At 30.3% G+C, this 15940-nt stretch overlaps 1 protein-coding gene across 1 annotated transcript; it reads right to left on the minus strand.

Annotated features, from left to right (window-relative positions):
• Positions 1-1451: 1451 nt before the first annotated feature.
• Positions 1452-9231, minus strand: LOC145328501 (uncharacterized). Its single transcript, XM_080172212.1, has 3 exons — positions 9107-9231; positions 2720-2860; positions 1452-2311 (listed from the first exon to the last, which is right to left on the minus strand). The coding sequence occupies exons 1-3, from the start codon at positions 9125-9127 to the stop codon at positions 1904-1906; spliced, it is 570 nt and encodes a 189-aa protein (XP_080028338.1). The 5' UTR covers positions 9128-9231; the 3' UTR covers positions 1452-1903.
• Between the last annotated feature and the right edge of the window lie 6709 nt (positions 9232-15940).

A 15940-nucleotide genomic window follows, 5' to 3' on the forward strand; every position in this document is an offset into this window, starting at 1 on the left:
AAAGGATCTACCCCTAATCAAAGTACATCATGTTTCAAAATTACTGCATTAAATAAGTTTTTGTGTCATGTAAATTTAATTGATGTGATTTTGTTAATTATCTTAAAACCCATTATATTTTTTATTAAACCTTGAAAAACCAAAGTTAGATTAAAACATTTTTTATTCTTAAATGTTCAGAGTACAAAAACAGAAAATCCTTTTTGTAAATAGAATGTTATAGATATTTTCAAATAATTGATAAAAACTTTTATTTAGATTTATCCTAAATCTGGTGGAAGTACAAATGTTGGCTTTAAAGGAATTCAGTTCATAGGATGCCCAGATGTGCAATAAATTCTTCTTTGGTTTAAAAATTGTTTGGTTTTTACAGAAATTGTGATTTATGACGTCAGAAAAAATTAACAATTAACCTATTAGAGGCCGCTATATATTTTACCATTGTGAATACTGGCTTCTTATTGGTTAATTGTTAATTTTTTCTGACGTCATAGTCAGACACTTTTACTGTTTTCGTGATTTATCTTTTTTTCAAATAAATTTTCTAAAATTTTAATCATATTTTAGTAGCGAACCTACTCTATAATTATCTTTGTCTTTCCGTCAGTCTGTCAGTAACGCTATGGGGGAAATGAGATTTTCTCGGCTTCCATTATAGACAGATTTTAGTGAAGGAACCTATGACAAATGCACATCTTCTAATCTATACATTATTATGTCAGTCTGTCTGTCGGTCATGCTTCAAAAGAAAACTTTATTTTAAGGTTTCATGATTTTCTTTTTTTATTGTTAGGAAAACTAAACATCTGCTTTATAACTCTCTTTGTCTGTTTGTCAGTTCCATCATTTTTTTTTTGCTTCCTCCGATATTTTACAGTTGTATCTTATTCCAGATGAAAATATAAACACATTTCTCGCAAATCAATGGCACTTATGCATCTTTTTATATAGGCCATTTCATTTCATATTCAAACAAACAGTTTTCTGCATTTATTTTCTTTGGCTATTAGTAGTGCAGCTACTTATAGTTTTATTTACTCTAGTATTTGTATGCAAAATTGTTTTATAGCTTTGCTTTCTCCGTATGCCTTTTGAAAGGTGGCATGTGGGCATCTTTCTTAATGAAATATTATTCATTATTTGGGTTTTTGGATTATTAAATTACTTCAGTTTACGTAACTGGACAATGTGTCTCAAAAATCAGCCATGTGACATTATAAAAATAACGTAGATGAGAGGAGAAGTGGGAAAGAAAACCAACATAAAAGAGATGGATAATCTCTCATTTTTATGACATTACATTTTTTACTTTGTCCAGTTAATCAGTTTGCTAAATAAGTTTAGCACTGTTAAATTAAGAAAATAAAATAAAAAAGGTTCCAAAGGCTTTGTTATTAGTAGTGCAAGCTGCAAATAGGTTTCGTGTTTAAAAAGAAAGAAAAACAAAAAAGTTATTTTTTTCATATTTTATTAATAACATATGAAATACAACATGGTAATAAATGTATACAAATCTCCAATTGCTCAGCTATATATCCATTAATAGATATGCAGACAGAGCCATCTTGCAAGCAGATTTTGTACTACATTTACTTATTTACATTATTTAGTTTAACTCCGACAATCAGAACTTTTACAAATTGCTCTCTTCAATGATTTTTGTTCTTTTTTTTATAATTTTCAGGTAACCGTGAGATTTTATGATTAAGCTTTTTAGATAGTTTGATCAATATGGTTATAATGCTATTTAGAAATATTCACAGATAGGTTGAATAAGGCCTGTATGAAAACAATGGGCAAAAACACATTTTTGCATAAGGACTGTCTAATAGAGCCTTATATAAAAACAATGTGCTAATTGCATTATTTTATACAAAATGGCATTTTTTGAGAATCTATCTATTTAAGCCTCAACCATAACATCGGCGGCCTCGGCGGCGGGCTCTTCAGCAGCCTTCACGCTGACAACGGGCAGACCATAGTAGGGCAGACCGTATCCGTAGTAGGGCAGATGTCCAGCATAGGGGTAGGAGGTATAGCCGTAGTGAGCATAAGATCCATACACAGCGGGGTAGGCGGCATAGTTCAACACGGTGTTGTGGACAACGGGGGCAGCGAAGGTGGGGAGGACGGCGGCGGGAGCAGCGTGAACGGCGGCAACAACAGGGGCGGCAACCTCGTGGACGGGAGCGGGAGCCTGCTTGGCGGCCAGAGCTCCACCCTCAACGTCGGCAAAGTAGGCGAGGAAGTCGGCCTTGGCGGCGGCTACGTCCTCAACGTCGTCCAAGTAGGCGTTGGCAATCTGAGGGGCCTACAAATGTTTTTCAATGTAAAACAAGTATTATCAGTTTTCTCTTTTTATCATGTTTGTTAATGTGTGTCTTTGATTAAAGAATAATCGTTGTGTTGTCTGTTGCAAAAAAATACATTCAAAATCTTAATCATTCTTTATTGATGGATGTATGAATACTAAGCGACCTATTATATAAAGTAGTAAGGTTTTTGTATGTTCTTAAAGATCTTTGATTCAGTTCTCCATAATATAAAAGCTTGAAATAGGGATGGTTTTAGGCGATTTTATGTTTTATTAAGTCCTGTTAACTCTTCTCTTACAGAATACAGAACTCTTATTTGCTAGAGGAGCACTCACTAGTATTTTACAATACAATAATCTGAAGGTTGCGTGATTTTTAAAAACAATATTACAACTTGTAATTACCTGGATATCGTTGTTGACAGGGGCAAGAGCAGCATGAAGACCAGCCTTGGCCTCCTCAACTGCGGCAAGGTGGGCAGCTCTGGCCTCAACAACCTCGGGGGTATCCTCCAGAGGAAGGGCAGATGCACCAGCGGCCAACAACTAAACAAATAATTGTTAAATATGTATTGAAGAAATCTTGAAATATCAGTGATGTAGGGGTTATTGAACTATTTACAATGAAAGTTTTTTTATAACCACGCAATCTTATTCGTTGGTTAACAAACTTTGGGTACTTGTATTATATTTCGATTGGTTGGTTCAGGTCTAGAGTGTTTTTCATCAATGATTTAATCTACAGAATATAAAATTTTGTAATCATTTATGAATGATGTACAACAATTTATCGTCAATTGCCTTCTTGCGCGATGATCACTGAAAAATAATGATTTTAAGATAAAATTTGTCAAAAGCATAATATAATTTTTTATGGAAAATTTAGGAGTTTTGAGAGTTTATTCTTTGACAAAGTTTTAGAAAAATTAAGTATTATTATTATTTTTTTTCAAAATTGATTTTTTTCTCTTTCCCACACAATTGCATTTTTAGACCATTTTAAAAATATACGTAATACTTATTTAATTTGAACATTATTTTTAGTAAAAAAAGCTTTATTGCAGTTGTCAAAAGCTTCCTTTTTAGATTAAATAATAAATAATCTAAAATTGCCCAAGGAACATTATTCTAAAAAAACAAATGATTTCAGAGGGAGGGGACATTGAGCTGTTTATTTTATTAAACACCAAAGTTTTATAATACCGTTTTCTTATTCACTGGATTAAAAACTTTGAGGACTGGATTTTGATTGATTGGTTCATTAAATTGAGTGTCCAAACGTTTTAACCACTAATATAAATCTACAGAAGGAGTAATTTTGTGTATCATAATTTGGGTTGTATATAATTTTATCGCCATTGTCTTATCCTTTAGATCCCTAAATAATTTAAGGGATTGATAAGAAAATATATGTACACATATTCCTACCATCAAAAGGATTTTTTTTTCAGGAAAACTGTCTCTATCCTTATGTGTTTAAATTTATATATATAATATCCGTTTTATAATAAAAAGGTTAATGCAGAAAATTTTTTTTAATGACAACCATTTTTTATCTGTTATAATTAAATCAAGCAATTACATGGTTGTTTATTATTATTATAAAATATTTAACAACTCATATAATTGTTGTTTTGAAAAGCATTTGTTTTAATTATAAAAATATATTTCATATATTTTTTTAATTTAACTTAAAATTTAAAATTAATATAGAATATGGAAATAGTATGTCGATATGATTTTAAAACATAGCTAGATGGGCGTTTTTAAATTGTTTGCTATTGAAGGTTTTAATAATATGAAAATTTAAAAAATAATTAACATTCTTGGACAATAAGGCATAATTTTATAGGCAAAGCATCTCTTAAATTGACTCTTAAAATGTAAGTATGTTCTGTAGTTTTGGGATAGATATGTGGAGAATTTTTTATCAGACTTGTATATCAGAGAGAGAGAGGGGGGATAATGGGGTGTTTTTTTACACTAGTTCACAAAGTTTTAAAATATCGGTACGTTTTCTTATTCGTTGGCTTAGCAACTTTGGGGACTTCAGCGAATTTTGATTAGTTAATTTTCTAATTTGAGTGTTCAAACGTTTCAACCACTTATTTTAAACTACAGAGAGGGTAATTTTCTGTATCATCATTCGGGATTTAATAAGCCAACAAATACTAAAATATTAATATAAAACTTTGTGGATTAGTGTAAGTTACAGTCCCTTCTATATATGGGTTTAAACATTACCCTACTAAACTTACTTTTGATAAATATCTGTCCCTGTCGAAGCAAAATACAAAATCTAAAGAAATTTGTCTTCCGCTGGCATAAAAAATGAACAGGATATGTCAAAAATATTTTAGCTCAAAGACAATGAAATTTAACTTAGCTCACGACGTTAAAATACGCGTTCAAATATTTCAGTTTGTGTTACCCAAAAATTCTGCATGATATTTTGTCAAAATAATAAGAGTTGATTTTCTGTTGGGCATTATGAAGACTTGTGCTAGCGCGCTAAAGCACACAAAAATGGATAAATAGCAAAGGAAGATGTTTTTTTTTCAATCTTCAAGTTAATTTGCTTTTTTTTAAAAACGAAAATTTTGAATCATAATATTTATCTAATTTAAAATTTATATTATTCAATTCTATTAAATATTTAAATATTACCAATCAACAATTAACAGATTCTTAGAATTATTTGAAGGATAACATATTTTAATTTGGTTCATTTAATCTAATTTTCATTTAATTTATGTTTTTCCTTTTACTAATTTTTATTATTTTACTCTTAAACAAATATTAACTAAAATAATACAAGAGATGGGATTGCAAAATACTGCCTTTGTAATGAGAGGGTAGAAATGGTCAAGAATGTACTTAATTCCCAGGGATCTAATTGGATAAGACAATGGCCGATAATTGATGTACATCACCAATGATGATTCTTAAAAATATCCCGTCTGTAGATTACAATTAGTGGTTGAAACGTTTGAACACTTAATTAAATAGATCAACCAATCTAAATTTAATAAAAGTCCCCAAGATTGTTAAGCATACGAATAAGAAAAAAATATTATAATACTTTGGGGACTAGTGTAATAAACTGCCAATGTCACCTCCATCCTGCTTCAGTCCCCTGTCTATCTTGGCTAAACTTTGGATTAAATATCCATTAATATTAGATGTGTTTACAATTTTCTTATCAAAACATAATCTGTATATTTAATATTCAAGCTTCGCTGTGAATGTTATTGTCATTCTTGTTGATTTATGAAACAACAACAAAATATGTATTTTGAGTGATTAAGTATAAATCACACTATTGTACTGACAATTCTCGTCTGGAACAAAATCTGCAATTAAGAATATTATAAGCAGCGCAGCTTATGTTAATTACAATATGATCGTACGTCTGTCCATTTGATATTCTGTCTTTTTGTCATATTTAGCCTATACCTCGTTTCCCTACGTCCAAAAGCCTTTTGTTATTTGACCAATATCCCTTTAAATTTTGTTTACTTTTCTTTTTTATCAACGCTTTTGTGATAGTTATGGACAAAAGAAGACAATGGCCGATAAATTGATGTACATACCCAATGATGATACACAAAATATCCCCTTCTGTAGATTCCAATTAGTAGTTGAAACGTTTAAATACTCAACTTAATTAACCAACCAATCAAATTTCAATAAAGCCCACAAAGTTGTTAAGCCAACGAATAAGAAAAATAAGAATATCAAAAAAAAATTGGAACTAGTGTAATAAACAGCCCATGACCACCTCTCTCTCTGACATAATTGTCCTTGTTTGTTTTGCGTGTAAACACAACATTAATTGCAAGTTTGGTGGCGGGGAAATGTTTTTAAATTACGTTTAATATTTTTATTTTAAAGTAGGGCTGATACCTTATGATTAAGGTCTGTCTGACTGTCATTTACTGAAAATATCTGATAAATCGCTTAGGATCTAATCCTTACATACCCACTTTACCTTCTCAAAACCTTAACCTTAACCTTCATCCAGGGAGGAAGGGGACATTGGGCTGTTTATTATATAAGCTAGTCCCCAAAGTTTTATAGTAAAGTTTTTTTATTCGTTGGTCTAACGTCTTTGGGGACTTTATTGAATTTTGATTGTTTGCTTCATTAAGTTTAGTGTCTAAAAGTTTTAGCCACTAATTGTAATCTACATAGGGGTTATTTTTTGTATCATCATTGGGGATGTAAATCAATTTATCGGCCATTGTCTTATCCCTTGAAATTCCTGACCTTAATTATACTATTATACTATTTTACTACATTAATATTTCTTCTTTATTGCATGAACACTTCTGTGAACTAATTTTTAGAATTAATGACGGTATATATTTTTGTTTGAATTCTAGAATCCCCGCCGTCATGGCAAATTGTGTGAAATTTAATTATTTAGAATTATGTTCCTATAAACCAAAACAAATTGATTTCAGTGTGTATGTAAGATCTCAAGAACAGCTAGACTAAGCTCGTAAAAATGAAGTAAGAAATCTTTTTTTTAGATAAATGCCTTTGATTTAGTTAAAGGAATTTTTATAATATTTTTCATTGTACTGTACATTTATATTCTACCCCTTGTGAATTCATTCGATTTTAAACTTTTTTTATAATTTCAAATCTAAAATGTACTATGTTTTTTAAAACCTAAAATATATAAAGTTAATATTAGAAACAAATAAAAAATAAACCGTAAATTAACAAAGTGAAAATTATTTAAATCATACACTGCACTGCTTGAAATTTAAATTATCAAGTTATTGCCAAATTTGCCTACAGATGATAAATTTAGCAAAAAATAGCATTGCAACATTAAGAAATTAATCATTCTTATAAATAATCTGAGAAAAATTTAGAATATTATAATTATTAATTTTGATTGATTGATAAACATTCCAGAAATTCCGACATTTTTATTCATTTCATAATTCTTCATGTTTGGGCTTTTTTTACTACTAGATAAAAAATCAACCAAAAATTATTGATTTTGTTTAATTTAATTGCAATCTTTCTCATATAATATTCACAAATTATTTACTCTTTTAAATTATTGACGAAGACAAATAAAATTGGGTTGAAAAAAAAGTTAATACTTCCAAAACTAATTCATCCAAAATCTTTTGTAGTTATTTTTAGGTTAATATTAACACTTATCAAATGAAAGACATGTAAATCTTTTCCTAATTACCTTTTATAAAAAAAATCATTCTTTAAATAATCTATAATACAAAGAAGTACGATGTCTGTCTATCTGAGGCTTAAAATCTCAGTTACCACTGAACCGATTTGGCTCTACTCTTCAGGGAACTGGTCCTGTAATGGTTTTAAGCTATTTTCTTGATGGGTGCGACACCCTCAACCCACCAAAAAAATGAAAAATACCCCCCCCCCAAAAAAAAAAATTACTAAAATTAAAAAAGGGGGGTTGAATATCATAAAAGGGTAAATGTCTGGAAATGGATGATTGATTTTTATGATTATTTTTGCAACATTTTTTGTCTCTCTTTATAATTTATGCTAAAAATATCCAAAACAAAGAAAAACAATTAATAATAATAAAAATACTTTTTAAAAATTATGCAAAAAAAGCAAAATTTTTACACTTGGGTTATTACTATTATTGAGACTTGCGGTTATGTCTCTAGGGGCACTTTATCCCCCAAAATAGGTAAAAACCTTCCCTGGAACAATAAGAAGCGTTACTGTAGGCAGAACCATATCGGAACAGCGGCTAGCAAGGTATCAAGCTAAAGACAGACACATAGACGGACAGACAGACATCCTGTTGTTTTTATATGAATATGTATTAATATATAAAAAGGATAACAAAATCTACTAAAAGCAGAGCATAGATATTTTGCAAAGTTTTTTTGCTACTAATTTCATAGTTTTAGCATTGCTGAATTATTATATATAATCATTTTCGCATGGAATTTAAGTCAGACAAAAATATTATCAAAACATTTATTAAAAAAAAATAGTTTATGTGGATAAATATTAAATATATGATATTGTTGCTATCAAAGTTTACGGTAAAATCTTAGACCCATTAATGAGACCCTTCAATCTATTTTGAATACTGTATTTTAAGTCCCATAAACTCTAAAATTTAATTATGCTTTATAAATTGTAACCAACCATCACTCAGTAACTAAAATAAATTCTTCAATATTTCAACACTTCTTATTAATATTAACTTTTTTATTTGATTTTATACTTAAGATTAAAAACAATGTTTCGACCAAAAACAATTTATATGATTCAAACAATTTTCTGCTCAAAAACAATTTATAAGATTTAAACTATTATTCTTACTAATCTTACAATAAAAGACAGTCGTTTATCTTAGGGCAAGTTTAAATCTAAATCCTAGTTTAATAGGTTTTTTGATCATTAATTTTAAGTCAGTTTTAAAAAGTCAATACACTTTTAGGAACGTACTTGAAACATAAATAGGCGACTCCCTAGGCAATGAAAGATGAATTTATCTTTCTCTAAATTAATTCCATAAAATCTCTAAGCTACACAAGACTATCATTTGTCTAAATTTTCATTTGAGGGAAGGCAAAAAACAGAAGAAAAAATAAAGGATAACAGTTTACATTTTCTTTTGATTTTGACTAACGGAAGAATTAATTGCAAAAGTTCACTTTTTATCTATTGGCCCGTCGATGCCAGTATTTTCATTTTAATCACTTGAAAACCTTATGGGCAATTTCACTGAATTTAGGACCCAAAAAAAGAAAAGAAATTAAATTTTACCAGAACAGCAAATCTGAGCATTTTGAGGGAGAGTTTGTTTTTGTTGAGAATATTCGGAGTCAACTACTGACAAACCACCTCCCCCCCAACCTTTTTATACCCTGGGACATCTTCACATGTACAACTGCACATGTTTACACCCCACCCCTACCCCTCACCGATGGTCAGACAGCGCCCTTGTTTGTCTCCATCCTCCTCTACCGCCCCCCCCCTTTACTCCTTTTTACTACTACGATGGTTTGAACTACTTAGAAACAAGCAAAGAATTTATTTTATGCCATGGATATAAAGGGATATGACAATGGCCGATAAATTATTATATATCCCCAAAGATGATACACAAAATTACCCCTTCAATAAATTACAATTAAGTGGTTGAAACGTTTGAATACCCAACTTCATGAACCAACCTATTAAAATTCAATAAAAGTCCCCAAAGTTGTTAAGCCAACTAATAAGAAAACGTTATTATAAATCTTTGTGGACTAGTGTAATAAACAGACCAATGCCCCCTCCCTCCCTGATTTTATGGAGCAGGGATTCATGGATACGATAATAGATTTAAAAAGAAATCTATTTTGTTGAAATTCAGAAAGTAGCTGCTAACGGGGAAAATGGTTACTTTTACATAAGCTTTAGTGTCCTTAACCTCTCCTCCCTGATTTATCTATAATACAAAGTAAAATGATGTCTGTCTGTCTGTCCGTCCGTCCGTCCGTCTCCCTTAAGATCTCGGTAACCACTGAACCCCTCCATTTTTTAAATTATTTAAAATTAGTGGTGGAGTGGGGGCATTTTCAGGTACTTAATTTTTTTTAAAATTATCTAAAATTATAGGGGGCATCTCCAGAGGTACTTAATTTTTTTTTCTTTAATTATCCCTAGGGGCTTCGCCCCTAGGGGCTTGGGGCGAAGCCGCTAGTAGAAATAAATAGTGTTTTACTTCAAAATTGTTTTTGTTAAAATAGAGCAAGAATTTCATACCCTCCCCTTCCCGTTTCTCTTTTTTAGCTTTATCTCACTGTGCTTTCTTTAGAAATCATTCTTTTAGGTTTTGTTTTTTTTATCTTCGTTCTACATATTTTTACATTTCATACTTTTTGCAGCAACGCTTTTCAGTAACTGACTTTGTCAGTCCGACTTTCTTACTGCTTGAAAGGATATTGATTTAAGCAGTGACCTTAAGATACGACCATGGATGATGAATTGACAATTTGGACAAAATGACCCTTTTTATGGATTAAAATCATTGGCGGAAGTCTTGGACACTGCTAGTTAATACCAACCAATCAACCTTTGATAAAAGTCTTCAAAGCTTTTTGGGAAACAATACCTGAAAAGCGAAGCTCTGAAATCAGCCGGTAAAACTAACGATCAGAATATTAATTTTAAAAAAAATTGCGTAAATACAGGAAATTGTTACATGACATACATACATTTATAGAAATTGATTATAGAGATGCTTCGCTTAAAATATTGTACCTTGTTGTCCTAGTAAATATTGTTCAAAAAATAAATAGTATAATTATATCATACAAAAAATGTTGTCAAAAAGTTGAAAATCAGCATATTTTAAATGGACGTGCATAAATTAACGAAAATAGTTAACCGCTACGTACGGACGGACGGACGTACAGACCCTAGTTACAGAAAAGCTACGCTTTTAAATAAAGTAGAGAGAAATCCAAGAATATTTTGTAATTTCTCACGAATTGAAATAATGTTTATGGTTTAAAATTTATTTTAAATTTTTATTTATATTGGTAAAACTTGGATCAAATAGACCTTTTTAAGAGGCTAAATGGTTAAATGTTATTTATCGCATCTTAATTTAGACAGCTTTCCGCGGATATTAAAATGAAGAAGAAAAAACAGCTTTGTTAGCCCCAGAGGCCGAATTATAAGCATTTAATTTAGAATTTTATTGTTTGTAGAAAATAATCTGTAATACTTCGAACCGGTTCAAATCCAGCGGATATTAATCACTTTCGAAGCCATACTGAAATTTTTTTTTATGATATAGAATAAATTTAAGAAAATATATCCCGAATTGTTATTGAATATTACCATTAATGGTCAACAAATGTACGTATTTTCTTGAGATGCGTAGCATCTCTATAAAGTAATAATTGTTTTGTCTTAAGCTTAAGATATCGCAAATTGTTGGTGAAAATACGTTGTACTTTTTAGTACTTTGTAATTGTCTTTGTGTGGTTTAAGGCTAATTCCCAGGCCATCCCTCTACCGTCCTCCTGAGAGTCTAGGTTCGAAGCAACTAGTAAGCCCAAAGCAACATGAGAATAAGACATCACAATTGTTATTGTTTACAGATTTTATTTTGAATAGTATCATCCTTGTTCAGTTTTTAGCAAGTAAGGACATGCGAAAAAATAAATTTCTGAGCTTTTGTTTGGTTCCACGGTCAAGTAATTTTTCTTCGCCAGGGAGCAGCTACTCTATAATTCACATTATCTGCAGTTTTTTTTGTAAAATATATTGTATTGGTTCTTAAAGCAATGATTTGTAACAAATTAGGGCGCATAGTAGAGATCCCCCCCCACTCTTCTCACCCCTCCATCTCATCTTTAGTAGACAGAAGTCAGCTGAGATAATTGTATTAGACATGTGAGAATCGGCATATTGTTTTCAAACCTTGAATAAGGATTTCTGTAGCAATAAGACATTAATCATAATATTTTCTCACATTAATTGACAACAAAGAAGTCAAACATTTATCTTTCTAACCTGGAATTTTGAACTTGTAATTAACAATCCATATTTGGTGATATCTTGGGAAATTAGGCATTATTTTACCTAAAGTATTATAGGCAATCTATATTATATTAATTGAATTATAGATATTTTTTCAGACTTTGCAACTGTTAATGTTTGTTTGTTCTGCTAGAATATTTATCATGTTTTTACTTTCTTTGAATGTGCTTACCCTTGATACCACTGCTTAAAAATTTGTTAATAAATTAAGGATTTGATTTAAATTTTACAAAATAATTATCTTATATTTTGTTATTACGTCTTAGATTTTTAATTTATCTAGACGAAATATTTTAGCTTGAGAAGCTTTCTATAAGTTGTGTTTGTAGGTTATCAGTTAGTAAGGGAAAATTTAGACTCTATAATAACTTGATTTACCTTTCAGCAAACTAAATTTTAACAACCTTTAATTAAAAGAAATTAACAGTCGAGGCAACTAGGTCGGTAAGGATCGGGTTTGAATACTTTCGCAACCGGCGGCCGTCGGAAAACTGTGGCAGATTTCACTAATGTTTATATTTTGCTATCATGACTATTTCAGAGCTTCGTTTAAGTCAAGTGCTTTAAGATGAAACTGCCATGTTTGCTGGCACCCTGTGCCAGCTAGTACGGTAATATATACACTTTTGTCTTTAAGTACTCAATTTTAAAGTCAATTCCTCTTTTCAGAAACTGAAATAGGAGGAGGGTTTATAAGAATACCCATTTTAAATAGTACAAAGCAATAAATAATATATTTTTATTTTGATCTTAACTTATTTATGGCTTTTATCTTTTCTACTTGTTTAAAGATTAATTTTTATAATAGAATGATTTATACATTATAGTACAATTGTTATGAAATATTTATAGATGAGAATCTTTGCTATTAATGTATGGTTCAATCATTTGACTGCTTACTCGTTTTCTATATCCCAAAATAAATGCTCAGTTGAGGGGGATGGGGGTCGGTGGATGTTAATTTATAAAAAGAATATTTGACTGTAATACAGTATTGATCATTTTTCGCTTCCCTTGCCCTTTTATTGTGTTACCTTTATTTTAGGTCATTAACTTTTTGGGCTAGAAAGTCAAGTTGTAATTTAAATGTTTTCCTATAATAAAATCATGCATTTATATGCATAGATTAAAATATAAATATACTAAACAAAAAATCAGTTTTGAGAATCTTACACTACGGCTGATAAATGTTTGGATTAACCTTCAAACCAGTGGCATGGGTTAGGTGAGTAAAGAGTGGTGTCAAGACCCCTTTAAAATAAAAATTGAAAGGCCTTTTTTCTTTTTCACCACCTAATGGTTTCTCACCCCACTGGTAAATCGCAGTGAATGTCACTGATTAAAACGCTAAGTCTAGCAGACATGATATCATTTGTTTTTCACAATTTCTTAGTATAAATATTATTTTTCTCGTATTCATTCGAATCCGGTGGATAAGAACCGGTTCTCATCCATACGAAAAAAACTATGTCTAGCACCGTATTATATCCAGCTTTCTACGAATATAAAAATGTACAATCATAAGATTAAAGCCAGTTTTTTAGCCCGTGCCTTCGGCACCTCGGGGCTACAAAAACGATGCGAGAAATAACTATTATCATACTTTTTTATGGAACATATAACATGTTAAAAAGAAATTTATTTTGAAAAGTATAAATTTAAATAAGGACAAACAGCATATTAACTTTAATTCCCTTAAGAATTCAACCTTTATGAATGTACTAAAGATTTATTGTTCAGATATACTGTAAACTTAAGGGGATGAATTGTAAATATCACAACCCTTAAATTAATAGTAAATAAATTAGGCACATTGATTGCAGTATTTTCAAATGCAAGTTGATCATATGATATCACACTTTATCTGAGCTAATTTTAGGATTATTTTCTGAAAAAAGAGGGAACAATGAACTGTAATTTTGTAAATGATACTGTTCCTGAAATTCGTAAAGGTGTTAATTTCAATTCTGATTGGCATGTACAAACTAGTTAAAGTATCCAAGTTTTTAAATTATCAATATATATATATACATGAAATTTAGTAAAATTTAGATATTCATAATACATTTAAATTTTAATTTCCAGAATGGCTTCAAAACCGATTAATATCCTCTGAATTAAAATTGTTTCTCAGCCAAACTAAAATATAATGTATTGCATCGTATTACAGACAATTTTGACGAATATTAAAATAAAATTCATAAGATTAATACCAGTTTCGTTCAAATTTTCTTTTTAATATTTGCTGAAAGCTGTCTATAATACGATGCGATAGATAACTAATATACTTTTATGCTCCCATAAATTGAAATACGAGGGACAGGTGTGATTGAAAGATTTATAAGATTTCTTCTGCTTAAATGCAGTGGTAAAAATGTTTATAGGGTGCATTTTTTTAATTAGGACAATACAGCCACCCAGCCATGCTTGCATCCAACCCTTTTTTATTACTTTCATTGGATTTATTTGAAGTAAAGAAGTACAAACGAGGATAAGAACTTACAAAGACCGGGACATTTTTATTGATAGAAACTTATACTTTATCTTTAGTTATAAAGTTTATATTTAATTGGACATATTCGTCTTCGGCAGAAAATAAAAAAAAATTACAATTGCTATGCATCTCAAAGTCTACTCTTAGCCCCCAATTATACTTACAGAAATCGATATATAATTACTTGGATGTTGCACCAGATTTCATTGTACTCTAATAAAGTGATACTCGCAGCAGGATAAAATAACGATACCCCCATTCACCCCCTTTACCCCTTCCCACCCCCCTCATAAAGGATGAACGAACTGACCAATAAATGAGGGTCATTGGAGCAACCTGAATTGACGTAAAAAAAATCGCTGTCAATATATCCAAGTATTTCATATCCATTCTTACAGATCTTCTAAGGTTATCAAAAGTACAAGTTGAATAGTTTTAAATGCAAGTATTTTACAAGACAATACACAGCTAGCTTAAGCCAGGTACAGGTTTACCTGAGCACGCCAAAGAAACTAACTAGCAGGGGTGTTCTAGGAAGGTATTGTGAGTTCATAACCACTATTACTTAAATCGTAGCTGTAGCTTCCCTACTATGATTTTTTTCAAAATACATTTTCTTGGCTGCTGGGTTTCAATTTTTCTTTCTACTATAATTATAAAATGAATTGTTTGTTTCAGCGAGCTGGTTTACATGTTTTAAAGAGCAAATCTAACTGTTAACTGGATATTTCAATCATATAATCCAATCCATCAATGAAAAGTAATAAAAAATTCATATTCTTTTAGAGCTATACTACACAACATGAACAAACTTCTTAGTAGAAATTATATTTTGCTTTATTCAAGCCTTCTCAATTTTTATCATTTGAGAGTTTCTGACAGGTAATATCAGTGCATGTTAAACAATATGATCAGATAATTGACTCAAATTACATTGATGATTGATACCAGAACCTATTTCTTGTTTGTTAAACAAAATATTAAAAAAAGGTCTTTTCTTTTTTTAAGGTGTTTTATTATTTAGAATCTTATATACTAATTCAGATGATCTATACAGACCTGTATTTTTTTCAATCTTTGGGATCTTGCAGTCAAACTAATATTACAATTGCATTTATGCTCTGTTTCATCATCTGAGCAGGTATTTCTTTGCAGAATAAGATCTTCATAATCAAGCATTGCAAGTAATTTAGTTAAATTACCAGTTTGGCACTACTTAAGATATTTCAACATGTACTGCATGTGCCAGTTGGAAACACAGGATTGTTAATGTTATAGTTCACATTCATTAAATATACAGAAACTCTCAAATGATTGAAATTGAGAAGGCTTGAATAAAGTGAAATATATTTTCTACTAAGAAGTTTGTTCTTGTTGTGTAGTATAGCTCTAACAGCGTATTTTTTGAGAATTAGTTATACTATGTAAACTATTTTAGTATCACCTAGTCTTCTTGTCTTTTTTGTCACAATGGACACAGTCCTTGCCATATTTACCTGTTAGTGTAAAGATTATTTCAGTATACTTGTTTTAGACATATCCTAGTTTAGATGATTAAGTTTAAAATA

The sequence above is a fragment of the Acartia tonsa genome, chromosome 9 (assembly GCF_053477335.1).
Source record: "Acartia tonsa isolate MP-2025a chromosome 9, ASM5347733v1, whole genome shotgun sequence".
Classification (NCBI taxonomy): domain Eukaryota; kingdom Metazoa; phylum Arthropoda; class Copepoda; order Calanoida; family Acartiidae; genus Acartia; species Acartia tonsa.